The sequence below is a fragment of the Acipenser ruthenus genome, chromosome 14 (assembly GCF_902713425.1).
Source record: "Acipenser ruthenus chromosome 14, fAciRut3.2 maternal haplotype, whole genome shotgun sequence".
Lineage (NCBI taxonomy): Eukaryota > Metazoa > Chordata > Actinopteri > Acipenseriformes > Acipenseridae > Acipenser > Acipenser ruthenus.
The window spans coordinates 19,145,288-19,173,229 of NC_081202.1; the positions used below are offsets into that span (position 1 = coordinate 19,145,288).

At 36.9% G+C, this 27,942-nt stretch overlaps 1 protein-coding gene across 2 annotated transcripts; it reads right to left on the reverse strand.

The window, feature by feature from the left end:
* Positions 1–1,387: 1,387 nt before the first annotated feature.
* On the reverse strand, positions 1,388–27,171 carry LOC117419634 (cAMP-dependent protein kinase type II-beta regulatory subunit-like). Of its 2 annotated transcripts, XM_058986029.1 has the most exons (11): positions 26,654–27,170; positions 22,496–22,531; positions 15,279–15,340; positions 14,476–14,559; positions 6,748–6,854; positions 6,295–6,448; positions 5,706–5,807; positions 5,522–5,596; positions 4,692–4,760; positions 4,430–4,568; positions 1,388–1,905 (listed from the first exon to the last, which is right to left on the reverse strand). In XM_058986029.1, exons 1-11 carry the CDS (start codon positions 26,913–26,915, stop codon positions 1,784–1,786), a joined length of 1,212 nt encoding a protein of 403 aa, XP_058842012.1. In that variant the 5' UTR covers positions 26,916–27,170; the 3' UTR covers positions 1,388–1,783. The 2 variants fall into 2 exon arrangements, with proteins under 2 accessions (XP_058842012.1, XP_058842013.1); XM_058986030.1 differs by lacking the exon at positions 14,476–14,559 and having other exon boundaries at positions 26,654–27,171.
* Positions 27,172–27,942: the final 771 nt, after the last annotated feature.

Genomic DNA, 27,942 nt, shown 5'->3' on the forward strand with positions numbered 1-27,942 from the left:
AATTTTAAAACATGATATCTGGTACTACTTTAAAGGAAGGTCTCAGTTTCTGTGTCTTATTCTTGGGTTATCTGTTTGCACTTGTACTCCCTAAGGTCATTTCACCTCAGCAGTCTCTTCTGGGTCAAAGTATGTTACTGGCTGAAAGCATTTCAGTCAATTATGGAAGCAGCTGACTGAAATAAGCTTATGAATTTCTCTCTCCAGGTGAAATGACCTAGGAAGTAGAAGACAGTCAAAAAGCATGGCTTAGTGTAGTACCAGATATCATGTTTTGAAATGAAAATACATGTTTGCTATAACGTGTTTCTTTCAAAACTGCACATCTGAGAGCAATACAATTAATAAATGTGTATGTATCGTGGATAAATGGTATGGCACTATTTTGTTCACTGCAATTACTTTTAACTGGTTCCTAATCTATCAACTTTTTAAAGCTTTTAACAAGGTTTGGGGAAATAACCAGTTAATCATTAAGGAATTTAAAAAGCTTAAACTCCTTTAGACATTTTTTTTTTTTTTTTTACTTCCATGTTATAATTCAATATAAATGAGTCACGATTACTACACTAGTGGCTAGTGGCATATAATTCCCACTTTCACCTGAAGAGACTGAGGTTTTGAAAGCTTATGCTTAATTATTGTTTAGTTAATCCAATAAAAATCCCCTCTCCTTCTCATCTCTGGACTGATATGGCTACCATTTCACATATCAACCACTGTACAAAAGTAATTCTTAATTCCTGCACACAAATGAAAAAAGCACATTACAACAAAAACCTACATGTGACCTTTAATACATTTAAAATAGTGTGCCTTTATATCAACTTATGGTATGTTTGAAAATATTTTAAATAATATTGGGCCCATCCTTGTTGCTCTAAAACATATATTATAGTGAAGATAGTCAAATTGTTGGTGTTGCAACCTAGAGATTATTTTTTCATAAACATTTGTTTCTGAAACAATCCTTTTGGAACCGACAGAGAAAGTGCACATAACAGTTTCCGTCAGTAGGACCATAATAAAATGCATGCTAATAAAAATCTAATTGGTTCAATATTTTCATGGGGAACACTGCAAAGATAGAATACATTTTACTTAGGTGTCACTTACTGAAACTAGGGCAGAATTTATTCATTTGTATAATTAGGAGTGCAAGTGTGGGTTAGTGCGGTGTAAATTAACAATTAGCAAGTGCGGTGTAAATTAACAAATGTTAAACTTAATCTACCAAATAAATGTTATTAAAACACAGAATATGTTTGATATTAGTAATGAGAAAAATGTGTATAATCTGAACAATCCATTTAAGAACAACAACTGCAAATGTTATGTTTATATATATATATATATATATATATATATATATATATATATATATATATATATAAATAATGTTGCTTTCAAGTATGTGAATGTTTTGGGGAAAGAAATGAACAAAATAAATTACACAATCAACTGCCATGGAAAATGTGGAGTATTAGAATTTCTATTTCACTGTGACTTTAATTAATTGATCAACAAGTATGAGTAACCTATATACTATACTAATGTCTGCATTCCCCCATGAATCCTGGAAGTGTATGAATATTTTTCTTTTGCCTAAATACCTTCTACATTGCTATTGTTTGTTTAGTATTTCACATTTCTCAAAAAGCAAAATAATAAAAAATAGAAGTTACAGAAATGCTTTGCATCTACAGAAAGATGACAGTTTCCTTGGACTAACTCTTTGTTTTTTCTTCCCACAAGATGCATGTTTGTACTTTTTGTTGTCTCTTCACGCAGTGTCCATGTTTGTTCCAAATAGTTCGACAAGCTGCTCCTCGTAGTTTACGATGTTTCTTTTCATGATGTCCATGCATGGACCCAACAATCGTTCGAAAGCTTGCACATCCATAACTGAAAAAAAAAGAATTACAAAGTAATTTTATGTTTTCTTTTTTTTTTTTGTCTAAATATGGCATGTTAAACTGCTAACTTGATTCACACATTTCTGAACCATTTTTCTAAGGGGCCATCAAGAATTATCATAATATTTTGCAAGAGTAAAAAAACAAAAGGCAAGTTTATCTGATAAAAAAATCTTAGGGCTTACAATATTTATATTCCTTCCCCACTGTAAAAAACTATATTTTCATGGGGATTCCAGTGTCTCACCTAGTAAAAGAACTGGGGCCCGATTTTCCACTGTGGAGAAATTGCCCATGTAATACATTTACTATGGTGAGGTCAATTCGCCCGCGATTTGCCCATAGGGGAAAATATAAGACCTGGTGTTTGGTGCGCAGGATGAGCCAGACGAGCTCGATTCTAATTCCACTTGCCCATCGTTAAATGCCCATCCACAAAGACAATCATTTTATAAGAATGTCAACTATATTACAGTGGCTGTCAAGTTCACAATTTTGACTGGTTCATCTGTCTGCCCTGTTTTAGGAACGCTTGTAAAGACATGGTGCAGTTTTGTACCAGAGATTAGTAAAGATAGCAGAATTGAAATACAGTGCACTTAAATGTTACAGTTTTACACTCCTGAGTAATACATTGCACATGTACAAAGAAATTACATCTTTGCAAACATTCCTGAAAACATGATGGGAACTTGCCAGCAACTACACCTTGAAGTTGCAGCAGTTTTGTGAGGTAACAGAGTTCAAGAAAAGACAATGCAAGTTAAAACTTTTAAGTTAAAACCTTTGTTGCAGCATTTTGAACAGGTTGATGTATATTCAAAGAAGTTGCAAAAATACCTACAAACTTTGCATTGCAGTTATCCAGTCTTGAAAATACAAGCAAAAAGAAAAGGGGGAACCGATAATAATGCCAGTAGGACCAAAAAATCTGATTGAAAAACAAAAGACTGTCGGTCATCCACTCAGGCAGAGAATAGATACTAATCTAATTACAGCTAAACACACTGTAGACTGGTAAATAAAAACAATAAAGTAGAATACCGTTCTGTATAATTAAAATACAACTGTTTTGTGTGGCCATCAATGTGACTGCTCCCGGGGCTTTTAGGCATAATGTAATATATCTCCTTTAGTTCTGCTCTCCCACGTTTCATGCTTTGTGAGAATATTTAATACATATGGACAGAAAGGTACATGAACCCGCAGCCCCATATGTGTTAAAATTACAAAATTACATTTTTAAACCAAAAACCGCCAAAATGACTGCCGCGGGGCTTCTAGTGTTAAATATACAGTAAATTATACAAAACGTACTTTTTTAATGTCAAAATGTATTATTAATGTTATGTAAACTGCTAAATGTTGAAAGAGGGTTTTTTATATATTAAAAACAAGTTTTAAGAAAGTTTGCATTTGTTTATTAAGGCTAAATGACTTTATAAATCAAAAACTGTTATTACAGACCTTATAAAAACTGCTTTGTATTCGCACTGCAGCTTATTTGTTTACATTTGTGACTCAACAGTCAGATGGCAATTAAAAAAAAAAAAAAAAGAACTCCCCCATTTCGGCAGAGTTCCTATGTGAAGCCATGATCAAGGACCTTCAATCCGTTTGTTGTTTTTTCTAAAACTATGAACAAATAAAATCACTCTTATAATACTTAATTTGGCGTGACTGACGTATTCTTTTTGTATCCCAAGGTGAGCACACTTTTACCGCAAATGGAAACCTTAGGCGACCAGAACTAAGTACCGTCTGTACCTGGGTCAAAGACTCTTGGGAAGACATCACACCAAAATCGATCATAAAGGCTTTTAAGAAGGCATGCATTTCAAATCAGCTGGATGGTACAGACGATTACATTGTTTTTGTTGAGTCCGAGACAAATTCACACAGTGAGGATGACATAGAAAATATCTATGATGACCACCTTACCGAGACAGGACTTGCTGTGTTTGAAGATAGCGAAAGTGACTCTGAGTTTTTTGGTTTTGAGTAAAAAAAAAAAAATTAAACGGAATGCTGTGTTACATAAATGTAAACTATTAATGAAATAAAACACTTTAGAATCCTTATTTCAAAACATGAATTATGAATTGTCCTTTATTATTAATGTTGAGCATGTTGAAGAAAAAACATAGGCCTTTTCTGAAATTGTTGTCTCAAAAAGAGAGGGGGGGGGGGGGGGGGGGGGGGCAATTATACATCGGTGTGACTTGTACAATGTTTTTTTTACGGTTGATGAAAATGATAGTGAGCCACGCTCCAAATTTTTGGCCGACAAATGGCGGGTACCGCAGGTATAAAAAGCAGGTAGGAAAACATGGTACCAAAATCACTTCACAAGTCTGATTGCGCTCGTTTGCGCCCACCAAGAGCCCCATAATCCATTACTAATGTCCTTTGCCTTACCATTAGTGCCTTGCCCTGTAAATATAATTGGACTAAATGTACTTTAAAACATTAGGTAGAACTCATTTAACTAATAAGAATAATAAAGACAGTACCTAAACATTTGACATTTCCCACAGCATATGCTGAAGCAGCTCGCGGTTTGTTTGTTACCAGAGCTAGCTCTCCAAAGTACTGTCCTCTTGTACACCGTGCAATCTCTACTGCACCATTTTCTTCCACATTAAGTTGACTCTGGAATTAAATAGATATTCATATTGTCAATCTATGAGCAGACAAAAGTTTTGTCTTTATCTGTGCAATGCTATATCTTATGTTTTACCTATACAACAGTGTTACTAACTATTTACATCTTACCTTGGTTCTTCTCATAGTTATTTTTACTTCTCCAGATTCCACGATATAAAAAGAATCAGCTGAATCTCCCTGCAAAAAAAAATAAATAAATAAAAACGAAATGATGATGTATACACTGTTAAACACACACAACGTCAAAAAAATGCAAGCAGTTTTATTTACGAAAGATACTTAAAAGTGAAATATACATAAGGAATATAAACATAAAACACTGTATAATATAAAACACCTTACAAACTTAACAATTACAGATTAACCCGTTTTGTATTACCTCTCTTAATAATCATGCCCCGTTTATTATCTCAATTTTTCAAAAAACACTCGTCATGCACAAAGGTTCTTTGAGAAATTACCTCTTAACACCATCTCACAAACCCGCTTATTGTGACGTTTTGTGCAGCCTGTCTAATGCTGTGTGGCTGGGCTTTACTAAGTAACCACAGGATAGAATTAATTTCCAACGCAACTAACAACCAATAATCATCTCAACTGATAAACTGACATTTTGTGCAGCCTGTCAAATGCTGCGAGGACGGCCTTAATGGGATACAGTTCAGTTACAAAACACCAATGTCAGGCCTGAAGAGTGAAAAGAAGCAGTCGGCTGACGGCACACGCTTCGGAGGACAGCGTGTGTTCGTCTTCGCCGCTCCCGAGTCAGCGGAGGGGTGAGAGAGGTGGGCTGAGCCTATATAATGGCCCGCTTTATATCACGAATTATGTCTGCACGGTAATCATGATATAAAGCGGGTTTATCTGTATATTAACATTCCACATTTTAAAGTACATATACACACAATGATAATATAAAATATATAAAAATTATAAACCTGAGCAATAATACATTCTCCATCTTTGTACATTTTGGATCCTATTACGTCAACCACTTTCATTCTTTCAGATGGCTACAGAAAAGGAGGGAAAAAAACATGTTTCACATAAATAAATGCGTGACAGAAGTTTATTTGAATAGTTAAATGTAAAAAAGCAATAAATAATAGTAGCAATACTAACTTCTAGTGATTTAAGCAATGGCAATGTCTCAATGAATATTTCATACATTCTCTTCTTTTTGGCATTGTTTTTCACAATGATTCTCCGGAATGTTAGTCTGTCCTATAACATACATAAATTCACAATTAAACATATTAAGCAAAATTATCTTTGGTATACTTTCTACTCAGATTTTTGATATTTGTACCATCTACTTACAATAAAGCAGTTCCCCAAAAGAGTAATGTTAATAAAAACATGCAATCAAAACAACTGCTCCTACCAGAATTGTGTAATATTTTTCTACACCAGAGTGCGCTCTACTTGAAAAAGCAAGCCTACTAGCATTACATTAATCTTTTATATTCCCTTCACAGGGAAATGTAAACAACACCTTAAAAAATGGCATGTCCGTCTAATTCTATTTTTGCATTACTGTTTTGATACATAAAGCACCAGGTTACACTAATGCTGCAATGTATTTACTCAGCAGCAAATTAAAGTGAAAAGCAAGCCTCAATAAAACTGTCCTTTCAACTCAGTCACTTATTTTAGATAACAGTTTTTTAATCACTGTCTGACCCATTTATGATAAATCCCAATGACTTACCAAACCCCATAAAGCACCAGGTGAGGTAGCAATGATTGTGGCTGCTCTTGGAGTATTGTACATTAAGGCCAGCTCCCCAAAACTTCCATGGTTATTGTAGGTACCAATACAGCAATCAATGCCATCTACTTTTACACTGATGTCATATGTTCCTCTGCAAACAATACAGTATATATTTATGGTAGGCTTTGCTTCATTTGATTTTCTTTATTTTGGCTTTTAGGAAGATGTCTACAAGTTTAAAATAAATACATTTTTGAAAAATATTATTTATGTGACATTTATTGTAAGTCTTAAGTATTCCATGCAAAACATTTAAACAAAAACAGAAAGGAAAACAATCAAAATAATCTTAGATGACATAACGTAACATAACTTTAGAAGTATGATCACTTTTGGTAAGCAAAACTACATCCTTATTATAACAGTATACTGTGAGGAATGCAATCATACCTTTCAATAACATAGAAATTATCTCCATCATCATCTTGGTCAATTACGTGTTCACCAGGACTGACTAGCCTCTCAAACATGGCATCCAATACCTGAGACATCTGTTCCTATTAAGAAAAGCAAAATAAGTTTAAGGCAAGACTAAATATGTACAGTTTACAGACCGGAATAAAAGACATTCTGGTTCAATTATTATCAATTATCAAACATCCATAGCTGTTAATACAAAACAAATGTCAGTGACATACACCCTATAAATATGGGTTTCACACACAGGCAGACAAACACACACTCCCAATTTAAGATACCCTCAATAACTTGTGCTTAATGAATGTCCTAAGCAGGTTTTATCACTATAATTATAATTAGTTTATTTAGCAGACGCCTTTATCCAAGGCCACTTACAGAGACTAGGGTGTGTGAACTATGCATCAGCTGCAGAGTCACTTACAATTACGTCTCACCTGAAAGACGGAGCACAAGGAGGTTAAGTGACTTGCTCAGGGTCACACAGTGAGTCAGTGGCTGAGGTGGGATTTGAACCGGGGACCTCCTGGTTACAAGCCCTTTTCTTTAACCACTGGACCACACAGACTCCAAGGCTATTTATTGGTGGAGCTCAGAGTTAGACTCTACCCAGGGAGTGCTTTTTCAAACCACACGTCTCTAGACTAGCGGTTCTCTATGTAAAAATGTGTGACAGACAGACAAACAGAAGTAGAGATTATGATATTATCGATAGCTTGTGCTAAAGAATGTCCTTAGCAAGTTTAATCACAATTGGGTAAGTGGTTCTCTTGATATAAAAAACAAGTGTGACACACAGATGGTCAGACAGACATCTTTCATCTAGGCCTACTCCAGATTTTGATACATTTTTAGCTTTGTGTACAAATATGAACAGCCCTTTTGTATTCAATTTAGCATGTCAATGGTTTATATTTTTTAATTCGTCTGTATCAACCTCGATCTGCAAATTACGTATTGCCAGCCAAACCGTATAAGCTCAAAGGAGTTGTCTAAATCTAATGCAAAGCCAATTAAAATGCCTACAACACAGATACTGTGAACAGTTGCTAAATGAAAAGCCCTCCAAATTGCATGGCAAACTACTTTGTCCTGCACATGCATATGTACATGTTATTTGATACCATAAATCTCATATATATCCTTACATAAAAACATTTGATTTATTTCACAATTAGACAGTTAGAAACATTTCAAATACATCAATCTAAAGAGACTATTGGGAATTAATATCTAAAAATGGGATGGTTCATCAAAGTAAACCATCAGAAGTATTTTGTTTTAAATTTTCTCCAGACACAGCTGCAGCACGGAGATCGGTGGGAAGATCTATTGCCAGCGGGTCCCCGTCTCCTGTTATGGAGAACCAGAGGGGACAGTGGGTTGATTCCTGGGAGGCAAAGAGGTCTATCTCTGCTCTCCCGAACCTCTCCCACATGAAGCTCACCACCTTGGGGTGAAGCCTCCACTCTGAGCTGCTGGGGACTCCCCTTGAGAGGGGACCACCGCACAGTTCGTCGCCCCGGGCAGATGAGCTGCCCGCAGTGAGAGGAGGTTCTTGTGCGCCAACAGCAACAGCTTGCGGGCCACACGATGGAGACTGGGCGACCTGAGGCCGCCCTGGTGATTGATGTAAGCCACCACTGGTCTGTACGGACAAACACGTCTCCCTCGAACCTCCTGCACAAAATTCTGCAAGGCCAGGTAAACTGCCTGCAGCTCTAAACATTGATGTGGAGACCCTGCCAAGGGAGGTTCCATACACTGCCCCAAGCCCAGGCTGGATGCGTCTGTGGCGACAACCTCTCTTCTGGTGACACTTCCCAGCGCTATGCCTAGGTGTAGACAGCATGTCCTGCTGTGGCCAATCTGCACTCATAGCCCCCTGGGGCACCAAGGGTACAGGAGGGGCAGGTGGCACTGAACGTTCCTGCAATAATTCAGCGAGAACAATTCCTAGGTGGGAAACCGCTGCCCAGAGCTCCGATCGCCTGGAACGGAGTAAGGGACGCAGGAGTAAGGGACGCAGAGCGCTCCTTAGAGCTGCGGAATAACCGTTTCTCAAGCGTGCACTTGGAGAAAGGGGCACAAAACTTCCAGAAGCTGCGATTGGCCAGTGCCTCCTTGGCGTGCTCTGGCCCCAGGCAGGAAGAGCACCTGCTGTGCTTGTCCTCAATAGGCAGACTGGCATTGCATGTCTCACAGGGATAAAACCCGGGCATGATGAAAGTAGCAAGCAATGCAGTGTATAGTATATAGTTGTACAGTCTCTGCCTCACTCTGCTTATAGATATCGACCAGGCGGGTCAAGATGGTCGGTTCAGTACCAGGTCGATTTGGTGACTTTAGCACCGGGTCGGTACAAGTACGATACCGGGTCAGTTACTTTAGCACTAGGACAGCGCCGGGTCGGTACCGGGATGGTACTGGTACAGGTGCGGTAACCTCAGTCCAAGTACGGTACTGGGTCGGGAGTGGAAACGGCTCGGTGACCTCGGTACGGGTCACTGGTTCGCTGTCACCATGGGTGGCAATGTACAGGGATGCTCACCTGTAAAATCCACTGGCAAAACCACTCAGTTAGTATCACACATGAGACTGAGGGAAACCTGCTTGTTAGCAAGGACTAACAGCCTTCGCAATGGCGATGCTAAAAAGCTGTCACCAAACGGCATCAAGATACTGTGGTTGAGATTGCAAGCAACCACAACTGAAGCGAGTATCTTGGTCTTGCGCAGTGCTGTGAAGCCCAGCAGCTGCTCTTGCTACACATGTGCTGAGCCCCACTTTGGAGACTGGCCTGCGAGTAGTATCTGTAAAAAACACAGGAGAAAATACTTTCTCAACAAAAAACAGTAATTTAACAATTACAGAAATAATATAAAACATCTCGAATTGTGCCAATTAACAAAGAAGAGAAATAAAATAAGCTCCAGCCGGAGCTATGCAGCCTTGGGGGAGAACACAAAGTCAGACGACTTATGTTGCTGGATCCCTGGGAAGGAGCGACTCAAGCTGCTGGCTTCTCGCAGGGCACAAGGCCACAGCGGGACGTATATCACATATAATTTGTGTAAAAACACAATAAATGTGAATAGATAGATAGATAGATAGATAGATAGATAGATAGATAGATAGATAGATAGATAGATAGAAAGAAGCAACAAGTACTTATCTGAACAAATCAGGTCAGTCTTGAAAGGAAAAATGGTGCTGTGATCTGTGAGCGCAGTCCTTTCGTGCCCTTGGGGATGGGGCCACGTGAGCAATACAGGCTCAATGAGCAGCTTTGGTATACAATTTTCAGAATTCGGGTCTTTAGGAGGTAAATACCCATTCGGTAATGGTTACATTTCGTACTGAAAGGGAATGTTATTGAGGTAAGAAAACATTTCAACAAAAGTATAATAAAAAAATAAGTAAAAAAAGAAAAGAAAACAGCTTCATCTGAATTTGACACTCTCTAAATAAAATAATGCAGCCTAGGTGTGACAAAGACTTGTCCCACCCTCCACACCACATACACTGAGATACTCAATAACTTGAGATAAAAGGTCCATACACTTCTCTTTCTTTCTGATCAGAAATAACTGAGACTCAATAAAACACTGTTGGGTTCCAATCAGAAAAAAACTTTTTCTGCATTTACCCATTCTGCTATAAAATCTACTCTTTCAAGAAAACTAAATAAGCAATTATTTTCAAATCAAAAGATCACCTTTTTTGTGGCAGGGTGAAAGCCCTGCCTGTGCACAGGTGTGGGTGTGTGTGTAGGGAATATTGGGCTGGCAGGGAGGTTGTTAAATTCCTCCCTGTCAAAACACGTCAGAGCCGTAAATTGAAATGATTAATGATTAATTAGGCTCCAGCCACAGGTGTATAAAAATGGTGATCACAGGTGTTAATGTTAGAGTAAATGTCGGTGATAGATAGTGTTTGTGTGTTTTCTGGTGTTAATATAGGGAAAATTATCATGGTGTTCAGGGGAGTTTTATGAAGCCATGTTTCGTTGTAAGCAGCGGCTCGGCCTGAAACCACAGTATTTAAAAGTATTCTGTACATTGTTTTGTCTAACTGTTTATTTTGGCCACCGTGCCGTTGTTATTTTCTTCCTGTCTTTTGTTTATTATTTATTAAAAGTTTGCAAAAGCGCTTTAACCTGCAGCTTCTGTCTCTGGGTCTCCTACCTGCCAGTTACTAGCCTTGGCTGTGATGCTACCCTGTCCCAGCTAGTTTTACAGAATCATAGTAACAGCTTTAAAAAGTAGGGAAACACTGTTAGCTTTCAAACAAATCTGACAGAATGTGTCCAGCCTTTGTTTAAGTTTGCCGTTAACACTGTTTATACGAATACTGAAAAAATACCATATTAGGCATAATGCATTAACATCCAAATTTTAGCTCCCCCCGTCCTTCTTACTACAGAAAGAGCAAAGAAGCAACATGTTTACAGGTCTGAAATCTATTGCCCAGTTCTGTCAAAGTTTTACCCACTTCAGGATTTTTATTGAATTGAATACATGCACTGCATCTTGCACCAGTGGATTTGATGTGGTTACCGAAAGGACCCATATAGGAGACGGAAGTAATTTATTATCATGAGTGTTTCGTGTTTTGTTTGTTTTGTTGTTCTAACTGTTTTGTCATTTCATTGTTAGATGGCTAATCACTAACCGGGAGCTGTCACTACAAGCCAGCACCAAACCCGGACTACACTGCACTACTGTTTCACGAACTGTTGTCTTTCACCACACCTGCACAAGAGCACTGTGGCAGAGTGTCCCGCCCCTATATATATATAGGGGCGGGACACTCCGCCACAAGCACTCACTATCTGGAGACGTGACCGTGTCTGTGTTGTGTGTTAGTTACTAGTGTCATATTGTTTTGGGACTAAAACCCTGGTTTTGCGCGAAGCGATACACATTGCTGTGTAGCGCCCATGCTTATTATTTAAGTGTTGTTGACATGCAACCCAGCCAAATAAAGAAGCTGTTTTATTGAACTTTCACTGTCTTGTGTGTGTTATTCCTGAGCACTGCACCAACTACACCTGCACACTGCAAGCCAGCTGTCACAGTAACAAGTTAAAATAGAAAAATATCCCAGGAGTAAAGAATAAATTGTGTAGGACTTATTTTATTCCAGTGAATTAACTACAACACAATGAATGCCAAATAGCAGTTCAAGTTAAACGTTGTTTTGTTTATTGCCGAAATAAATAGTACATAACGTTGACACAACATTTGATTTATTTTCCTTTATTTTCATTCCTTGCCATTGCCGTTTCTTCACAGTAAACAGTGGCCATAGACACATTTTCATAAAGTAATAACATGAGGTTTATTTATGCCTTTATGTAGCTGAACAAGCAAACAAAAACTGAAATTTAACTTTACACACTTCAAATAAAACAAAACTTTGAAATGGCGTTGTAAAGTGAAGAGGAAAAAAACTCACCGTTTTGCTTCTCGTTTATTACATTCCACATAATAGAAAGTCGCAACAAAAAATATATAATATATACACTCTATAAAAATCACTACACAACATTTTCAGGAAGTTGGGTACTTTTAGAATATATATATATATATATATATATATATATATATATATATATATATATATATATATATATATATATATATTCATTCATTCATCTCACATACAGAGCTCTTTTTCATTTGCCTTTTTTTTTTTTAAACAGCCGTGCAAATTCTAGTGAGACGATAAATAAGTACAAGGTATTTTTGTCATTTGTAGCGAATATGAACATCTGATTTTTGTATCCGAATACATGTCAAAAAATATTAGTTTGAATATTCAGATATTTGTCCCAGCACTAATCACAATACTCATACCTTGACGGTTTTGGTTATATTTATTACTGCAGCTGCATTTTAGTAACAGCAATAGTGTCTGGTTTAATATGTTTTCGGTCTTTGAAATGGTTTCTTACTTGCAAAACAAAAACGAAGGAAGTGCATAGCGACAGAAAGTTGCAGTCCCTTTGTTTTTGTACTGGCTTTTAATAAAAAAAAGTTTATCATTGTTAGTTATTATAGTTTAATCTTGATGTTAATGTGTTGATACTGTAAACATTTTAAATGGCATTCATAATTATGCTGAGGTGGGAAGTAAATGGTAACGTGATAAACATTTACACTTCTACTACGACTACAACTACTGAGAGGTCACACGTTTGTGGAGTTCCTCAGATAGCAAACAAAAACTTTAAAAAACAGTTCCTTAAAATTGTATTTTTCAAATATTTTTAACTTTATTTTTCTAAAGTAGCAGGGCACATTTTGATTTGGTTGTTTTATTTTTTAAATAAAACACATTTTTGTCTCCCTGCACTTGCATTTGTAAACAAGTGCAGGACAGATTTTTCCTTTTCTTTCTTTTTAAACACTTCTTTTATTGATTTTCTCATTTTTACCTTAAATGTTTTATTTTTTCTGTTTTTGTAAATATTATTTTTATACACAAAACTGTTTTTAGTTGTTAGTTAAAAATCTATTTGTTTTAATCCCCCATCTCTGCTGTGTGCAGAAAGGGGGAAGGGCAGGCAGGGAGCACAGACCATGTGCTCCATTGTTTAGCTCCTGCCCTTTTGTTTGATTTCTATTTTTAAGTTTAAAACTATTCTTGTTTTAAACTTTGATTTATTTGATTTCCTTTTTAAGGAGGAGGAGGGAAAAAATACATTGTGTTTAGGTTTGTTTTGTATGCCCCTGCACTATTGAAGTCCAGGTGGTTATTTGTTTTGTGTTGTGTGTACTCTTGCTCTGGTGGTTTTTATAGTGCAGGGGTGTGTCTGTTTCGTTTTGTTTTGTTTATTTATTAAATAAATAAATAAATAAATAAATAAATAAATAAACATAAAAAATAATAATACATAAATAAATAAATAAATACAAATAACAATAAATAAATAAACAAATACAACACAAATAAATAAAAATGAGTGGCCAGGCTCCACAGCCCCCGAAAAAGTGGGCACAGGTGGCTGCAGGGGAGGCTGCAGCCCCCTTTAAAATATTACAAGGAGGCACAGCTATCCACCCCATCCCCCTAGGGTGCAAAGACCAGCCCCTCCGCCACATGTTGTTCTTCCAGCGCCAGATTACTATCGACCTGGCAGGGAAGGACACCGTGGAGGGTAGTTTTGTGGTCCCCTTTCAGGGGATCAATTATGTTATATTTTTCTCCTCGGAGGAGGTGCGGTGCTACCACTGCAGAGAGCTGTGGCACAAGAAAAAGAGGTGCCCCAAGCTCATGCAGGGTGCAAAACCACCCGTGCCAGCACCGCACCCCTCCGAGTTCACCTCACATCAAAGATGCCCACAGAGGGGGGTAAAATTACACCTGCCCCCTCCCAACAACATTCAAGGAGGGGAAGGGAGAGGAGGTCCCCATGGCAGCCAGACCCTCTGCGCCACTGTGTGTGTGTGTGTGTGTGTGTGTGAGAAAGAGAAAGAGAGAGAGATAGGAGAAAGGGGAGATGTTACAATGAAGATGTTACATTGAAGCCACTGCTGTGTGTGGCAGCAAAGGTAGCAGCAGACTTACAAAAACATATTGGCTAATGGATGCTTAATATATTCAGGAAAGTCACAGATAAACAGGTTTACACTGTTTAATACACTAAGTATCTCAATGTAATTTTAATTCAGAAATGAAATTATTTGACCTTACCGAGTCTAAGTTTTTGAACAGAAGAATATCTTTGCATGTTTCCTGCAGTCTAATTCTTTGTTCATCTGCTTTGGGATAAATAATCTAAACAAAAGATAGTCAGAGTTATTGTTTTTAAAGTGATTATAGCTAATGCAATTTTTTCCATAAATCTCACCCATCATGCATGTTAATTAGCTATAGAAGTAGCACATATGCAGTTCTGAAAGAAGCACATACCATTTTTTACACACACACACACACACACACACACACACACACACACACACACATATTGTCACTGGCTGCAAAACTTGTCAGACGAATAATTAACCAGTTAGTTAATCACATGAAAAAATGTATTTTAACGGTTGGGAACAATTTCACTCTCTAGGTGAAATTTCAAAGGAAGTGCAAGACTACTAAAACTAAAGCACACAAACAGAGCTCTCTAACTTACTATGGTACCAGATACATTTGTCTTTCAAAACTGCCCACGTAACCTACATATTGAATGGACGTGCACCACAGGTTTATGTAATTATTTAATTAGCCATAACCAAACCAAGTTTAGTGCTTTCCAGCTACTTACTAGCATTTCAAGTAATTTTACTTACTTGCTTTACTGTTCTGTTTTAATTACTTCGAAACATTTTAAAGATTTTAACGTATTTTAATGAATCTTTAATTTTATTTAACTACTTTATTTACTTGCATTCCTAAATACATTTTGTAAAAAAGCAGAGCACTGTGTTACTTTTGAAATAATGTATACAAAAAGGGGTTATTACAGGTACACTTTGGATATAAATGATCTGGTTTACCTTGGGTTCTACATCTTCATCATCACCATCTTCATCATCAGGATTGAAGGCTTCAGCACAAACTAAAAAAAATGGACAGGGTTAAAACAACGGAACTACATATTTTTGTAGGGACTTTCAAATGATTATTGAACTTAAGATTGTATATTAAACATATCAATCAGTGGTTCTGATTGGTCTATGCATTGTATGTTACAGATACTGTAAATGTTAAAACATGGTCCTCATTTGCGTTAGTTGTTAATAGAATACTTGTTGAAAATGTCCCTCAGTAGCTGAACATAAACATTATCCAGTTAAATTGATATATTAAAGTTTGTGTCATTGATATGGCTAGTGGTTTTAATCTTCACTTCATATAGGTTCTGCAACTGAGTGATGATTCTGTAATCAAAGTTAACAGACTACAACCACAGGTTTCACAGAATGCTACATTTATACAGACAAATACAGATATGAATGCTAGTTATTAATACAGTTATTTGATATTATTTCACAATTACCTACCAAGGTTTTTTTTTGTTTTTTTTTTTTGTTTTTTTTTAAATAAAAATCACAAAATGAAATCTAAAAAGTGAATTCAAAAGGTGCAGTCTACCACCTAATTTATATATATAATTTATATATATATAATTTATATTAATATATTTATATATATATAGTGTTGATATTAACTGATAGTATAAGCTACATTATAAAATGAATTGTTAGAATACTGCATGCTGATTGGCCCATCAGTGTTCTAAGCCGCTATGCAGCACAATGTCACAATTAGGAACTACTTAGGAACAAAGACAAATCACTGCACCTGTGCTAACCACGTATCACTGCACCGCCAAAATCAAAGAAAACACCTGTCAAAATACCTGCTTTCATGGAAGATACTGAAGACATCAAGGTGTCTTTTCATATCTTCTAGTTATTAATATTAATTTGCACTAAGAAACCAGGTTGCTATTTTAAACAAGATGCTGTTTTGGTATTTTATTTGTAGTACATACCAATAATTTTCTGTAATTTCGGTCGGATCCAGTTGTCAGATATTCAGTTTTATTTTCCTCCTTTTAGCTGGTTTCAGCCGTCGTTTTGTGAAACTGACTCATTAATTTTTAACTGTGGATATTTTTGTATTTTTCAACAGTATTTACATTACTACACACAATGTCTTAACCATCCGACCCTCACCTTTCTTCACTGTCTCTTTTCTCCTTTACTACCGCACACTCACTCTCTTTACAGGTTCAAAAATGTAACATTGATGTGCTAGAAAAAAAACACTTGAAATTAAATTAATACCACAAAACAACCAAATTGGGCTGTTAAATGCTTAAATTACAGTACTGGCTTTTTGAAAAAAAAAAAATACAATTTGACTAGAATATCTTTGAGGCAAACTTGGAAATATTTGTGCTACGTAAAAGGTCAAACGGGATTATTATTTATTATCATTATAATTATTACTTATTTTTCCAAGGGGATTTATTTTATGATCTTTTTGTTTGTTAATTATTAAAACCTTTTTGTTATTGGGAGAATTCAGTCTGGACATTCACTTTCTACTGCACCACACCATTCAGCGTGTCACACTGCCCCACGAGTATTTGCTCTTTCTATTATATACTTGAGAAAGAAGCAATTTGGTGCAGTATTTCTGCTGTATTACTTCTACTTGGCTTCCACTGCTGATTTCTGCAACTGTTCTCATTAAATGTAATTTAGTCTAATCCAATGTATGCCACACAGTTCTCGCAGGGAATAAGGGATTCTCATGTAATAGTAGGTGTGCCTCACTATGCTATGATGTATGATTCACAACATAAATAGGACATAATGTCCTCATTAAATTGTTGAAAGATGCTCTTGCTTAAGGACATTAACACTGTCATTTTACTGTCTGAAGGTATTCCTTGGCTACTGCCTCGATGTCTGGTAAATTACTCTATACTTTTTAATGTAGCTAAAAGATGCCCAAGCCTTTTACACCAAATTGTCACCAGCATACAAAAAAGAGAAAAAACTAGAAATAAACACAATAATCCCCAATAGCCCTTGAAATACATTCCCCAGGTGTTTATTTCACATTTAGGAACTACAATATGTGTTTTCCATCTTTCTGAAAAGTTTTGCTCATGGCACTTTGAAGTTAAAGTCTTGTGTAGACTATTTCTTTTTTTTTAATGAAATAAAAAAGCGGAGTTGCCCATTTTGCACCGATAACAGACTAAATCTACAAACGGCAGCACAGTATTAATTCTGATGATATATAACTACAGCATACAACATATAAAATATATCTATAAAAAAAGTTGAATTATTAAGTCAGTATGAGAAATTGCAAGACTTATGGTTCACTCAATACAGTCAGAACCTTTAATAATGAGCACCCACTGACCAATGGAAAATTAATATAATAAAGCTTAATTTGGAAATCACAACATAATAAAAAGATGCTCTGCATATTATTAATTTACTTCAATTTTAAGTTTAAAATTGGTATATAAATTAATCCATAATAATAGTACATCGCAGTAGTATGGTAACAAAGTACTTCATCATAAGGTTTTCTGTATTATATACAGTGTACATTTAAAAAAAATGAAAGTTAGCTGGATGTTTCTGTACTGCTAGTAAACTAGCGAATCCTTTCCTGAACTGGCTGGCTGTAAATCACAATCCACAAATACCACTTTATAATTTAAATTAAAAAATGCATTAAAATAATAATTAAGTGACTGGCTTTGGGGGGTAAGGTGTTCATGTATTGAGTTCAATGGTTATTGGTATTTAATAATATGGAAAAAAATGTGAATCAAATTAGACAATAATATTTTAATAAAATATTACCTTCCAAGCAAACGTAAGCCTCTGTAAATGACACGTTTTATTTTTCCGATACCTGCTATGCTTGGTTCTCAGGATTAAACCCTAACACAGCTGGGACTCTGCCATTAATTCAGAAGTTCTATTTATTCTTAGCTGCTTGATGTCAGACACAAGCTTATTTCCAACTGTCAGATGAGATAATGGTACCTCAGGTGTTCAGAAAAGAAAAGGTCATAGGCCAGTGACAAAGACTATGAGATGAAGGAACATGTTTTGAAGGCAAGCCTGTAGTCATGATCCTTAAGTTGCATCATTTCCTACTCATTAAATGCTAAGCAAACTATATTTCCTTTTGAAGGCTTAATAAATGTACTTTGTTACTAGCGTGCCTAAAATATCGCATTCCAGTCAATATTGATCATTTTGGTATGTTGTTGTTTTTACTGTTTTTAACATGTAATTTTCAGTTACAGTGAAATGAAAGTTTAAAAAACAGAAATCTGGAATATGTCAGAAGATCGGGAATATAATTAAAAAAGGTGTTCTACTGTGCTCTACCAACGTGCAATGGTTGTGTCAGGGTTTGTTGTCTTTTTAACTGATTCAGTGGCGTACCAGCAATCAGGCCTCAGTGTTTCTTTAATGGAATTCTTATACTCCATATTCTCAACTACTAGTTTGCCTGATAGATGCATTTATTGATCTCACTTTCAGGTCTTAGTTTGACCACTTCTCTATAGGCTTTAATGAGTGTGTCTACCTTTCAATAAGTTCTTAGCCTTGCAGTATTCCTACTGAAACTGTGTGAGCAATTATTATATTTAATTTATTTACTTATTTATTTTGTGTAATGAATCTTTAGCATTACTACAAGCTACAGCAACCAGAGCAGCAGTTATGAGAAAGTAGGTTTTATTTTTCTTCTATTTTTCCAACTGCTCGCCTCTGCGAAAAAGGCTGATTCTCACGTGCATCGGCTATCTTGAAACGTGTGCATTTTAATGTGTTGAGTATTCGAATAGCTGAAAATTATCTGAAATATTAACATAATCCCAAGCATTAAAAGAAAATTAATAAATAGGTGATTAAAAATTAGGTGTCCTGCTGCAGGCTGGCAATGCGCAGTGTTTGTGTCAGTATTCAAAAAGTGAAAGTCCCACAAAAAACTAAATGGCTCTAAAGATGCCACACTCTAAATTGTAACATACATACCTACAGTATGTACAAAAATGAAGCATGTAATCATTTTATAATGTGCCTGTACATTAAATGCTACAAATAGCAAGAGAAGGCATCCTATTAATATCTGCCTTTTTGATGACAGCAGCATCCTAAATGACAATGCTATTTATGAAGCTTGGATCAATAATGAAAATCGCACATGCAGATAATGATTCCCCTTTTACCAGTATTTGAAATAGGATATTAGTTTGACGCAATTTTATGTAACTGGGTGCACTAATGTAAATGTACTTCCTGGGATTTGCAAGAGTAAGCTGCTGTTTCATAGAATACTTACTTCAAGGTTGGCACGAAGATAAAGAAAGTTAAAGTAAAAACAGAAATGTATAAAGTTTTCATTTTATGATCCAATTTTCCTTTGACAAGTCTAATGCTTCCAATAGCCTATTCTACTGTATTAACATTTTGTCACCAACAAGGCTTGTTTACACCAAAAAATCACATTGCGTCCGGTGTGTGGAGATCTTATGTTGGGCAAAACCTCATCACGCTACAGCAGGCACCTACTCTGCCCTCTGCCTTCAAAAAAGCCTCTATCACTCCCCTCCTCAAAAAACCTACCCTCGACCCCACCTCCCTCCAGAGCTACTGTCCTGTCTCCCTCCTACCCTTCCTCTCCAAAACCCTCGAGCGGACTGTACACCGCCAGCTCTCTGCTTTCCTGTCCAACCACTCTCTGCTTGACCCTCTCCAATCTGGCTTCCGCTCTGCTCACTCCACTGAAACCGCCCTCCTGTCTGTCACCAACTCACTAAAGTCTGCCCGAGCTGCCTCTCTCTCCTCTGTCCTAATTCTCCTCAACCTCTCTGCTGCCTTTGACACTGTTGATCACTCGCTGACCTGGGGATCTCTGGCACTGCTCTGGCTTGGTTCTCCTCCTACCTCTCCAACCGCACTTACCAGGTAACCTGGCGTGGAGCAACCTCCACACCTTGCCCTCTTTTAACAGGAGTCCCCCAAAGGTCAGTCTTGGGTCCTCTCCTGTTCTCTCTCTACACCTGCTCCCTGGGCCCCCTCATCGCATCCTATGGTTTCTCATACCATTTCTATGCTGATGATGCTCAGATTTTCCTCTCCTTCCCCCCCTCTGACTCCACCATCCCCTCCCGTATCTCTACCTGTCTGTCTGCTATTTCCTCCTGGATGCACTCGCATCACCTCAAACTCAACCACTCTAAATCTCACCTCCTTTTCTTTCCCTCCTCCTCCTCCCCCTCCTCTGATCTCTCTATCTCTGTTCCTCTTGAATCTACCACACTCTCTCCCTCTTCCTCCGCTAAGAACCTCGGAGTCACCCTGGACCCCTGCCTCTCTTATTCCCAGCACATCTCCACTCTGGCACACACTTGCCGATTCTTCCTGAGCAACATCCGAAGAATCCGACCCTTCCTCACCAACTACGCAACCCTGCTCCTGGTCCAGGCCTTGGTACCCACCCGACTAGACTACTGCAACTCCCTCCTGGCTGGCCTCCCTGCGGAGGCCACCCGTCCGCTCCAGCTCATCCAGAACTCCGCTGCCCGCCTGGTGTTCTCTCTGCCTCGCTTCTCCCACGCAACTCCACTACTCCGCTCACTCCACTGGCTCCCGATCACCGCTCGCATCCAGTTCAAGACTCTTGTACTAGCCTACAGATGCCTTGACCAGACTGCACCCAGCTACCTCCAGACCCTCATCTCTCCCTACACCCCCACTCGACCTCTCCGCTCCGCCTGCACTAGAAGACTGGCTCTACCTCCTCTACGCTCCCCTGCCTCCAGAGCCTGCTCCTTCTCCACCCTCGCTCCGCAGTGGTGGAATGACCTTCCTACAGATGTCAGGACTGCCCAGTCCCTGACCACATTCTGTCGCCTCCTTAAGACTCACCTCTTCAGACAGCATCTGTAGAACTCCTCTGTTTTTCCCCTGGGACACTTATCACCCTTCCTTAAATGTGCTTTACCTGCTCTTATCTGCCCCCTATTTTACTGCATTTAATCCTGTACTTCAGAGTACTGTAATCTGTCAAGTGTTTAATCTGTAGTATTTTGTATTTAATCATATCCTGATGTAACTATCACTGACACTGTTATCTGCTGTATTATTTAATTGTATTTTGTCACACTTGTACTTGCTTGAACCAAAGTCATTGTATTTATCTTGCTCTTAATTGTATTATTACTTGTATTGTGATACTTGAAATGTATTTGCTTACGATTGTAAGTCACCCTGGATAAGGGAGTCTGCTAAGAAATAAATAATAATAATAATAATAATAATAATAATAATACTGGCCAGGTACCTAGTGAGCCCTAGTGGACACCTGAAGGACTGGCCTTTTTCAAACATATTCGAGCACAAAGTTTTTAACATTGCATTTACAGTGCACTGTTGATACAAATGCAACTTGATTGGAAAATAAATATTTGGGAACCCTTTTTAATACGAAGTTGCATATGCTGTAATATTGTTAGTTGCGGTGTAAAAATCTTTCATTTAATAACTACATTGGAGTATATAGAAACCAATAATACAATAACACAGTTTCAGATTATATAGAACAGAAGCAATGCAGAATATATAAGATTTCATAAATGTTTGCATTGCTGCCAAACAAGCTATAATTTGTTAACACTTTTTCTTCTATAAACATGAAATTGATAAATGTTCAATACAGGGACAAATATTGGCTGATTCAGGTTTTCAAGGGTATATTTGCAAGATAGATATCCTTCTATAGCTTAGAATAAGGCTATATTTTTACCAAAGTAACATAAAAAGTTACTAACTACAAAATAAGAGTAAGGAAGTTTTTTTTGTATTAATCTTTGAGAGGCTTCAGCAGAAGTAGACAATCAAAATTCCACCTTCAACCCATTTACCTCTCATCAAAAGATTCTTACAAAAGCTGTGTTATTGATGCCTGGCACTGGATGAAAATACAGTGTCATTTAAAATAACTGAAGCAAACCAACCCCATAAACCAAAAAAACCTATTTTGTGGACAGTATTAGCTTTATTTTGAGGGGTCTCAGGGGTCCACAATGAATTACTTATTCTGAATGTATATCTCCATGTCAAAATACATCATATTGTACAAATTATATAATGGCAAGTGATATTAATGATTATGTGTATGAAAATAATCTATTAAGTAACTACTTGAAACATACCTGATGCTCTTCTTGTAAATCTGTTGATAACCGGGGCTGAAAAAAATTGTAAAAGGTATTTTAAATAAATATGGAAGTAGCTTTTTCTAAGATATGGAACAAACCATTACAGTAATTTAAAGGTAATTTGTCTGGCATAGTGGCCATAAAATAGGAGAATAATTCTGCAATTCAAATATATAAAAAAAACATTTGAAACAATTTGCATAACTGATATGCATATTCATAATACACTATTTAAATGAAACGGACATAATATTCTTGCGGGTACTGTTTGCAACATCAATGTAGCATGTATATAAACCTTCTTGTTCTTAACAATAAAGGACAAAACAAAATAAAATATAAAAAATACCTGATATTAATACATAATACATGGACATCATATGTTGTTACAAGGAGCTGGGATTTGATCTGTTAAGATTTATAATTTTACAGCAGATACAGGTGTATAGTTTTCCAAGTGTTAAATCCAGTCTGTAATTACTCCTATTGTTAAAATCACAGAATTCAAGGTCTCTTATTCCCTATTCACACTACCTCAATAATCTGCATAAGTTGAATAAAATTGTGAAAAAACACTTTGAAAATGTACCCCATGATCTTACATTGAAATTTACAGCATACTTATCATATCTTGCTGTCAAGAAAGCATACTTATCATATCTTGCTGTCAGTTTGTTCAGGAACAAGCAACTATTTCACAAGATACAAATTAGATCTTGGTTTGCCTATATCCATTTGGTCCTGTTTTATTTGCCAATGTAGAGTGTGTGACATGACTACAATTCTAGCCCCAGGGTCTGAATGAGATATATGTCTACTACTGGGGCGCTCACAGGAACAGGAACTCTGTGCTGCATGAAAACACTAAGGGACAATATACATTAAAAAATAAATCTTTAGAAATATATTTAACCTCAAAGTTTTGTCATATAGTGGAATTGTTTAAGAGGATGTGATGAATAGGTTGACACGTAATACACTGATTATTCAAATGTGGGTTTATGTGAACGAAAACAAAGCAATTCAAGGGGCACAATGCAAGGGGAATGGCATACAATGTTTTTTTTTAAAACCTTATGTAATATGCATGTGAAAAAAGTCTGTGATCTGAGGTTAAAACAGTGCCAGTGGGGGTGCCCAAGTGGCTCATCTGACCTCAATATGACAGCCATATAGGGTCAGAAGTTATTGTCAAGGTCAGTGACACCTTTATCAGATCAGGGTCAATGTCAAGGTCACCAATATTTTTAGAATAAAGTATATAACCCTGCATATGAAGTCACTACCTCAAATGGTGCAGAGATATGAAGGTTAGACACTGTGAGGCAGCTTTGTCAAGTTACTGGCACAAATGGGTTTATATTTCATTTAGGATTACCACAATTAAACTTTGAGAATCACAGGATATAGTGTACTGAGTATGAAGACAATATCTCAAAGCGTTATGTCTATCATTTAGAAACCGAAAAGACACATCTACCCCATTACAGAAGCCAACTTCAGTCAAAGTGATTGGGGTTACTAGGGTTGCAGCAGTGCTATGCAAATAAAGTTATCAGGGTTCTGTTTTGTTTACTATATATGTGTATCAAGACAGCCTACTCAGAGTAGTCTCAATTGCTTATTTTATGTGTTCTCTCTGTTATTGGATGTCTATGGAGTATAACTACTATAATAGCATTATCACAAATAAACAGTAATGTTGGTTTTCATTCAAACACTCTTTGTTGGCAAACATTAATCTCCATCAGATTTAAACAAAATATACATATATAATGTAGGCCTAATAGTAAATACAGCTATGATCATATTTATTTATTTTATCATAATGTCTGGTAAATAAACTTGCAGGAAATGTATTTAAAGAATAAAACTTGAACACATTTATGCAGGCTTGAGTAACTCAAAGCAATTTTCACTGTGTTCCTTTGGTGCATCTGGTGTTTAGTCAGTTTAATGTCAGCCTATATACTTTGTACTACATTAGACTGTTTATATATATATATATATATATATATATATATATATATATATATATATATTATATGAAAATCTCATACATTACGGTGCATATGTGTTATGGCCAAGCTCATTATTTTAAAATGTCAAAATGTTCAACATTTAATTCAATATGACACCTACACAATAGGTTTTTACCTGCAGTAAAGCACTCAATATATTTGTATCTGCTGTATCTGAGTTGTGACTCTTGTCTTGCAGGCAGTAACATCACTTCATTAAAGTACCATTTGGAGTTTTTGTATGATTACTGTCTGGACATGTTATCTGTACCACTTTTCCAACTATTTATTTTATTTAACAGATCTACAAAATACCTGTTCCAGTTCCAGGAAACCATTTATGCCAATAGTATTACTGCAATTTTCTTTTGCTCGTATCGTTATCATGTGAACAATCTTATCGTATCACTGCAACCCTACACCCAAGGATTTTCCTAAAAAATATGAAGTCATCATCTGAAGTGGTATTTTTAGATATTAGCATTTGAAGTAGTGGCAGGTGCAGCAGGATCAGCTTCATGTTTATAAAAACAATTATGCTTAGGGGCTCCCGAGTGGCGCATCCAGTAAAGGCGCTCCACGTGGAGTGCAGGATGTGCCCTATAGTCTGGACGTCGCGAGTTCGAGTCCAGGCTATTCCTTTGCCGACCGAGGATGGGGGCTTCCAGGGGACGGCGCTCAATTGGCCAGGTTAGGGTTAGGGTTAGGGTTAGACACCTGCGGGCTTGCCTGTAAGCTGCCCGAGAGCTGCGTTGTCCTCCGACACTGTAGCTCTTGGGTAGCTGCATGGTGAGTCCGCAGTGTGAAAAAAAGCGGTCAGCTGACGGCACATGCTTCGGAGGACAGCGTGTGTTCATCTTCGCCCTCCCGAGTCAGCGCAGGGGTGGTAGTGGTGAGCTGAGCCTAAAAATAATTGGCCATTTCCAAATTGGGAGAAAACAATAAAAAATAATTGGCAACGACTAAAATTTAAAAATGTTATGCAGGCACTCCTCCAAACACATACCTAGACTTCTGAGCATAATCAGGTAGGCTACAGCAAAAGGAGAGGCTTTCTGGTGAGGTTACCAATACAGCACATATCCTACCTTGCAACCTACCTTTTTTTAACTTTCATCAGTGGTATCTGCAAATTTACAAATGCCAAAGCAGACATTTAAAAAGGATAGCCTTTTCCCAAAATGTAGTTATTTTACAGGAAACCCCAGCTGAGAAATATTTTATACACTATTAATACATTACAGTAGCCTCAAGGAATACTCAACCCTTCTATAAGGAAAATATGTAGGTCATGAAGAGCATGTGTCCCTATTCATCAATGTTACACTGTAACATTAAGAAAGCTCAATTATGCTCAAACTCTTAACTTAATTTAATAATAGAGTACATATTAACAAAGTCTGTCTTAAACATAATATGCATGATGAATCAAATCCCTCAAACAATAAGCACTGAAACTGTTAAAATACTCCAGGTTTTCTTGATTTCTTTATTATATCTACTATAACATGCACAATCTGGGGCATTTGAGGTTAATGAGAAAATCAGGAGGGGCCTCACAAACGTGTTAGAAACTTAAAACATTATTTTATTTTAGAATTATTCTATGCTAGCTTAGGCCTTTACATTTTATGCATTAATTGATGATTCGTGGTACTATGTGACAACAAACAGGCTGCCATGATTCCATTGGTATGCAAATATGTTTTCCCCCTGCAGTCCCACTTGAAATGTGTCTTACCAAAATGTGTACGCAATTTCATTAAAACGTACAGTATATGAATGCAAATTTGGGGAGTATCTTTCAGTGCGCTGGAAGATGGTTTATTAGGTCTATTCGCGTATTATATGGTTACATTGACAAATTTGAATTATTCGTTTTTAACATGCAAACTCTTTTCTACCATTTTAACTAAACCTTTATTTAAAATTAAAACCGATAGCGTGAATAATATGCAAATATGCGCCAATTTTTTGGAGGCACGTAAACACTGCAAGGCTCTCGACTGTATGTAATAACTTGGCGCAAGCTGAAACCTTAATAATAATAATAATAATAATAATAATAATAATAATAATAATAATAATAATAATAATAATAATAACTGATACTAATAATAATTTCTGTTACCTATGAATTCCTCATCATCTTCCTCATCCTCTCCGTTTTCCGAATCGGTTTGCATGGGCTCCTCGACAAAGTTGACTCCCTTGCCAGGTCTAAACGCCGAGTTTCGCTCATGGCCAACAGCTGCCCCTTTGCTCTGACTTTCCTTCAGCTTGGTGAAATACTGCAGGGCAAACTCGACCAGATCTCCCGGCTGGTTCCTCAAAACCTCCACGGTAAAGCTCTGCAACAGCTCCGTCAGCCCTGCAGGGATTTCTATACTCATTCCTATAATCAATCTCTGGAGAAATCCGTACAAAATAATATTATTAAATAAATCAGATCACCCTATTTTGTAACTATAGTGCAAGTCCTTCGTAACAGTTATATGAAAACGTTTCAGAAAACCGATTAATTCAAAATGTGCAGCTTTACTGATTTCTTCTTCAAATATCCCTTTTCATGTTAAATCCTGCCTTCGCTGCCAACTGAATGAAAATGGCAGTAGGAATTGTACTATTGTAGAATATTTTGCTGCTGGCTAGCTATAGGAAACTCACGCATGTGACCCAGAAACCATGGCAACCACCCATCCAGGGATTGCGTAAGCGAACCGCTGCAAATTTGCTATGGGTATGGGTCTACCAGTACCTAGTATGGTTTGGTACTTTGGCAAAGTTAATTTGTGCTCTTATCCCTATATCCACGCTACTCATTTTTTTTTGGTTAAAGGTTGTCACCTGAGCACCATAATAAGGCGTCAAGTTCGCTGACACATCATTACGCAAAACTACCAGTTATTTTAATTTTAAAATTCCGTCTTACTCATAAAACACGGATTGCTTATTATTGCGACGTTACAAAGCACGGTCAAACTTTAGTTAGATACTGTATCAGCACCGCTTTCCAGACAGCACCGGCAAACTTATAAAATTGGAAGTAATCCGCACACTGCAGAACGGGATATTTTCTCTCTTCATTTTATTACACCCAACATATTTAGGTGACTGCCTAGACAAGTATTGCGATATGTATTTGTTTTTAAAGTTAGAAACAACATTGTAATATATTATAAAATAATCATAGTATCGTCATCACTTACCGGTCTCTCTGGCCTAAGTTTGAAAGTTTTATTGATTTACTGAAGTAACTTGTTCCGATTCAAAACGGCAATGTACATTTAGTTTATTACTGCATTTCTAAATATTAATATATTTCTCAGTAGTGATATATTAAATTCAGACCTGTCAAACCAGATCTACCAACAGTGTCGCAGATAGACACCGCTCACTAGTTTTAAAGAAAACCGTTTG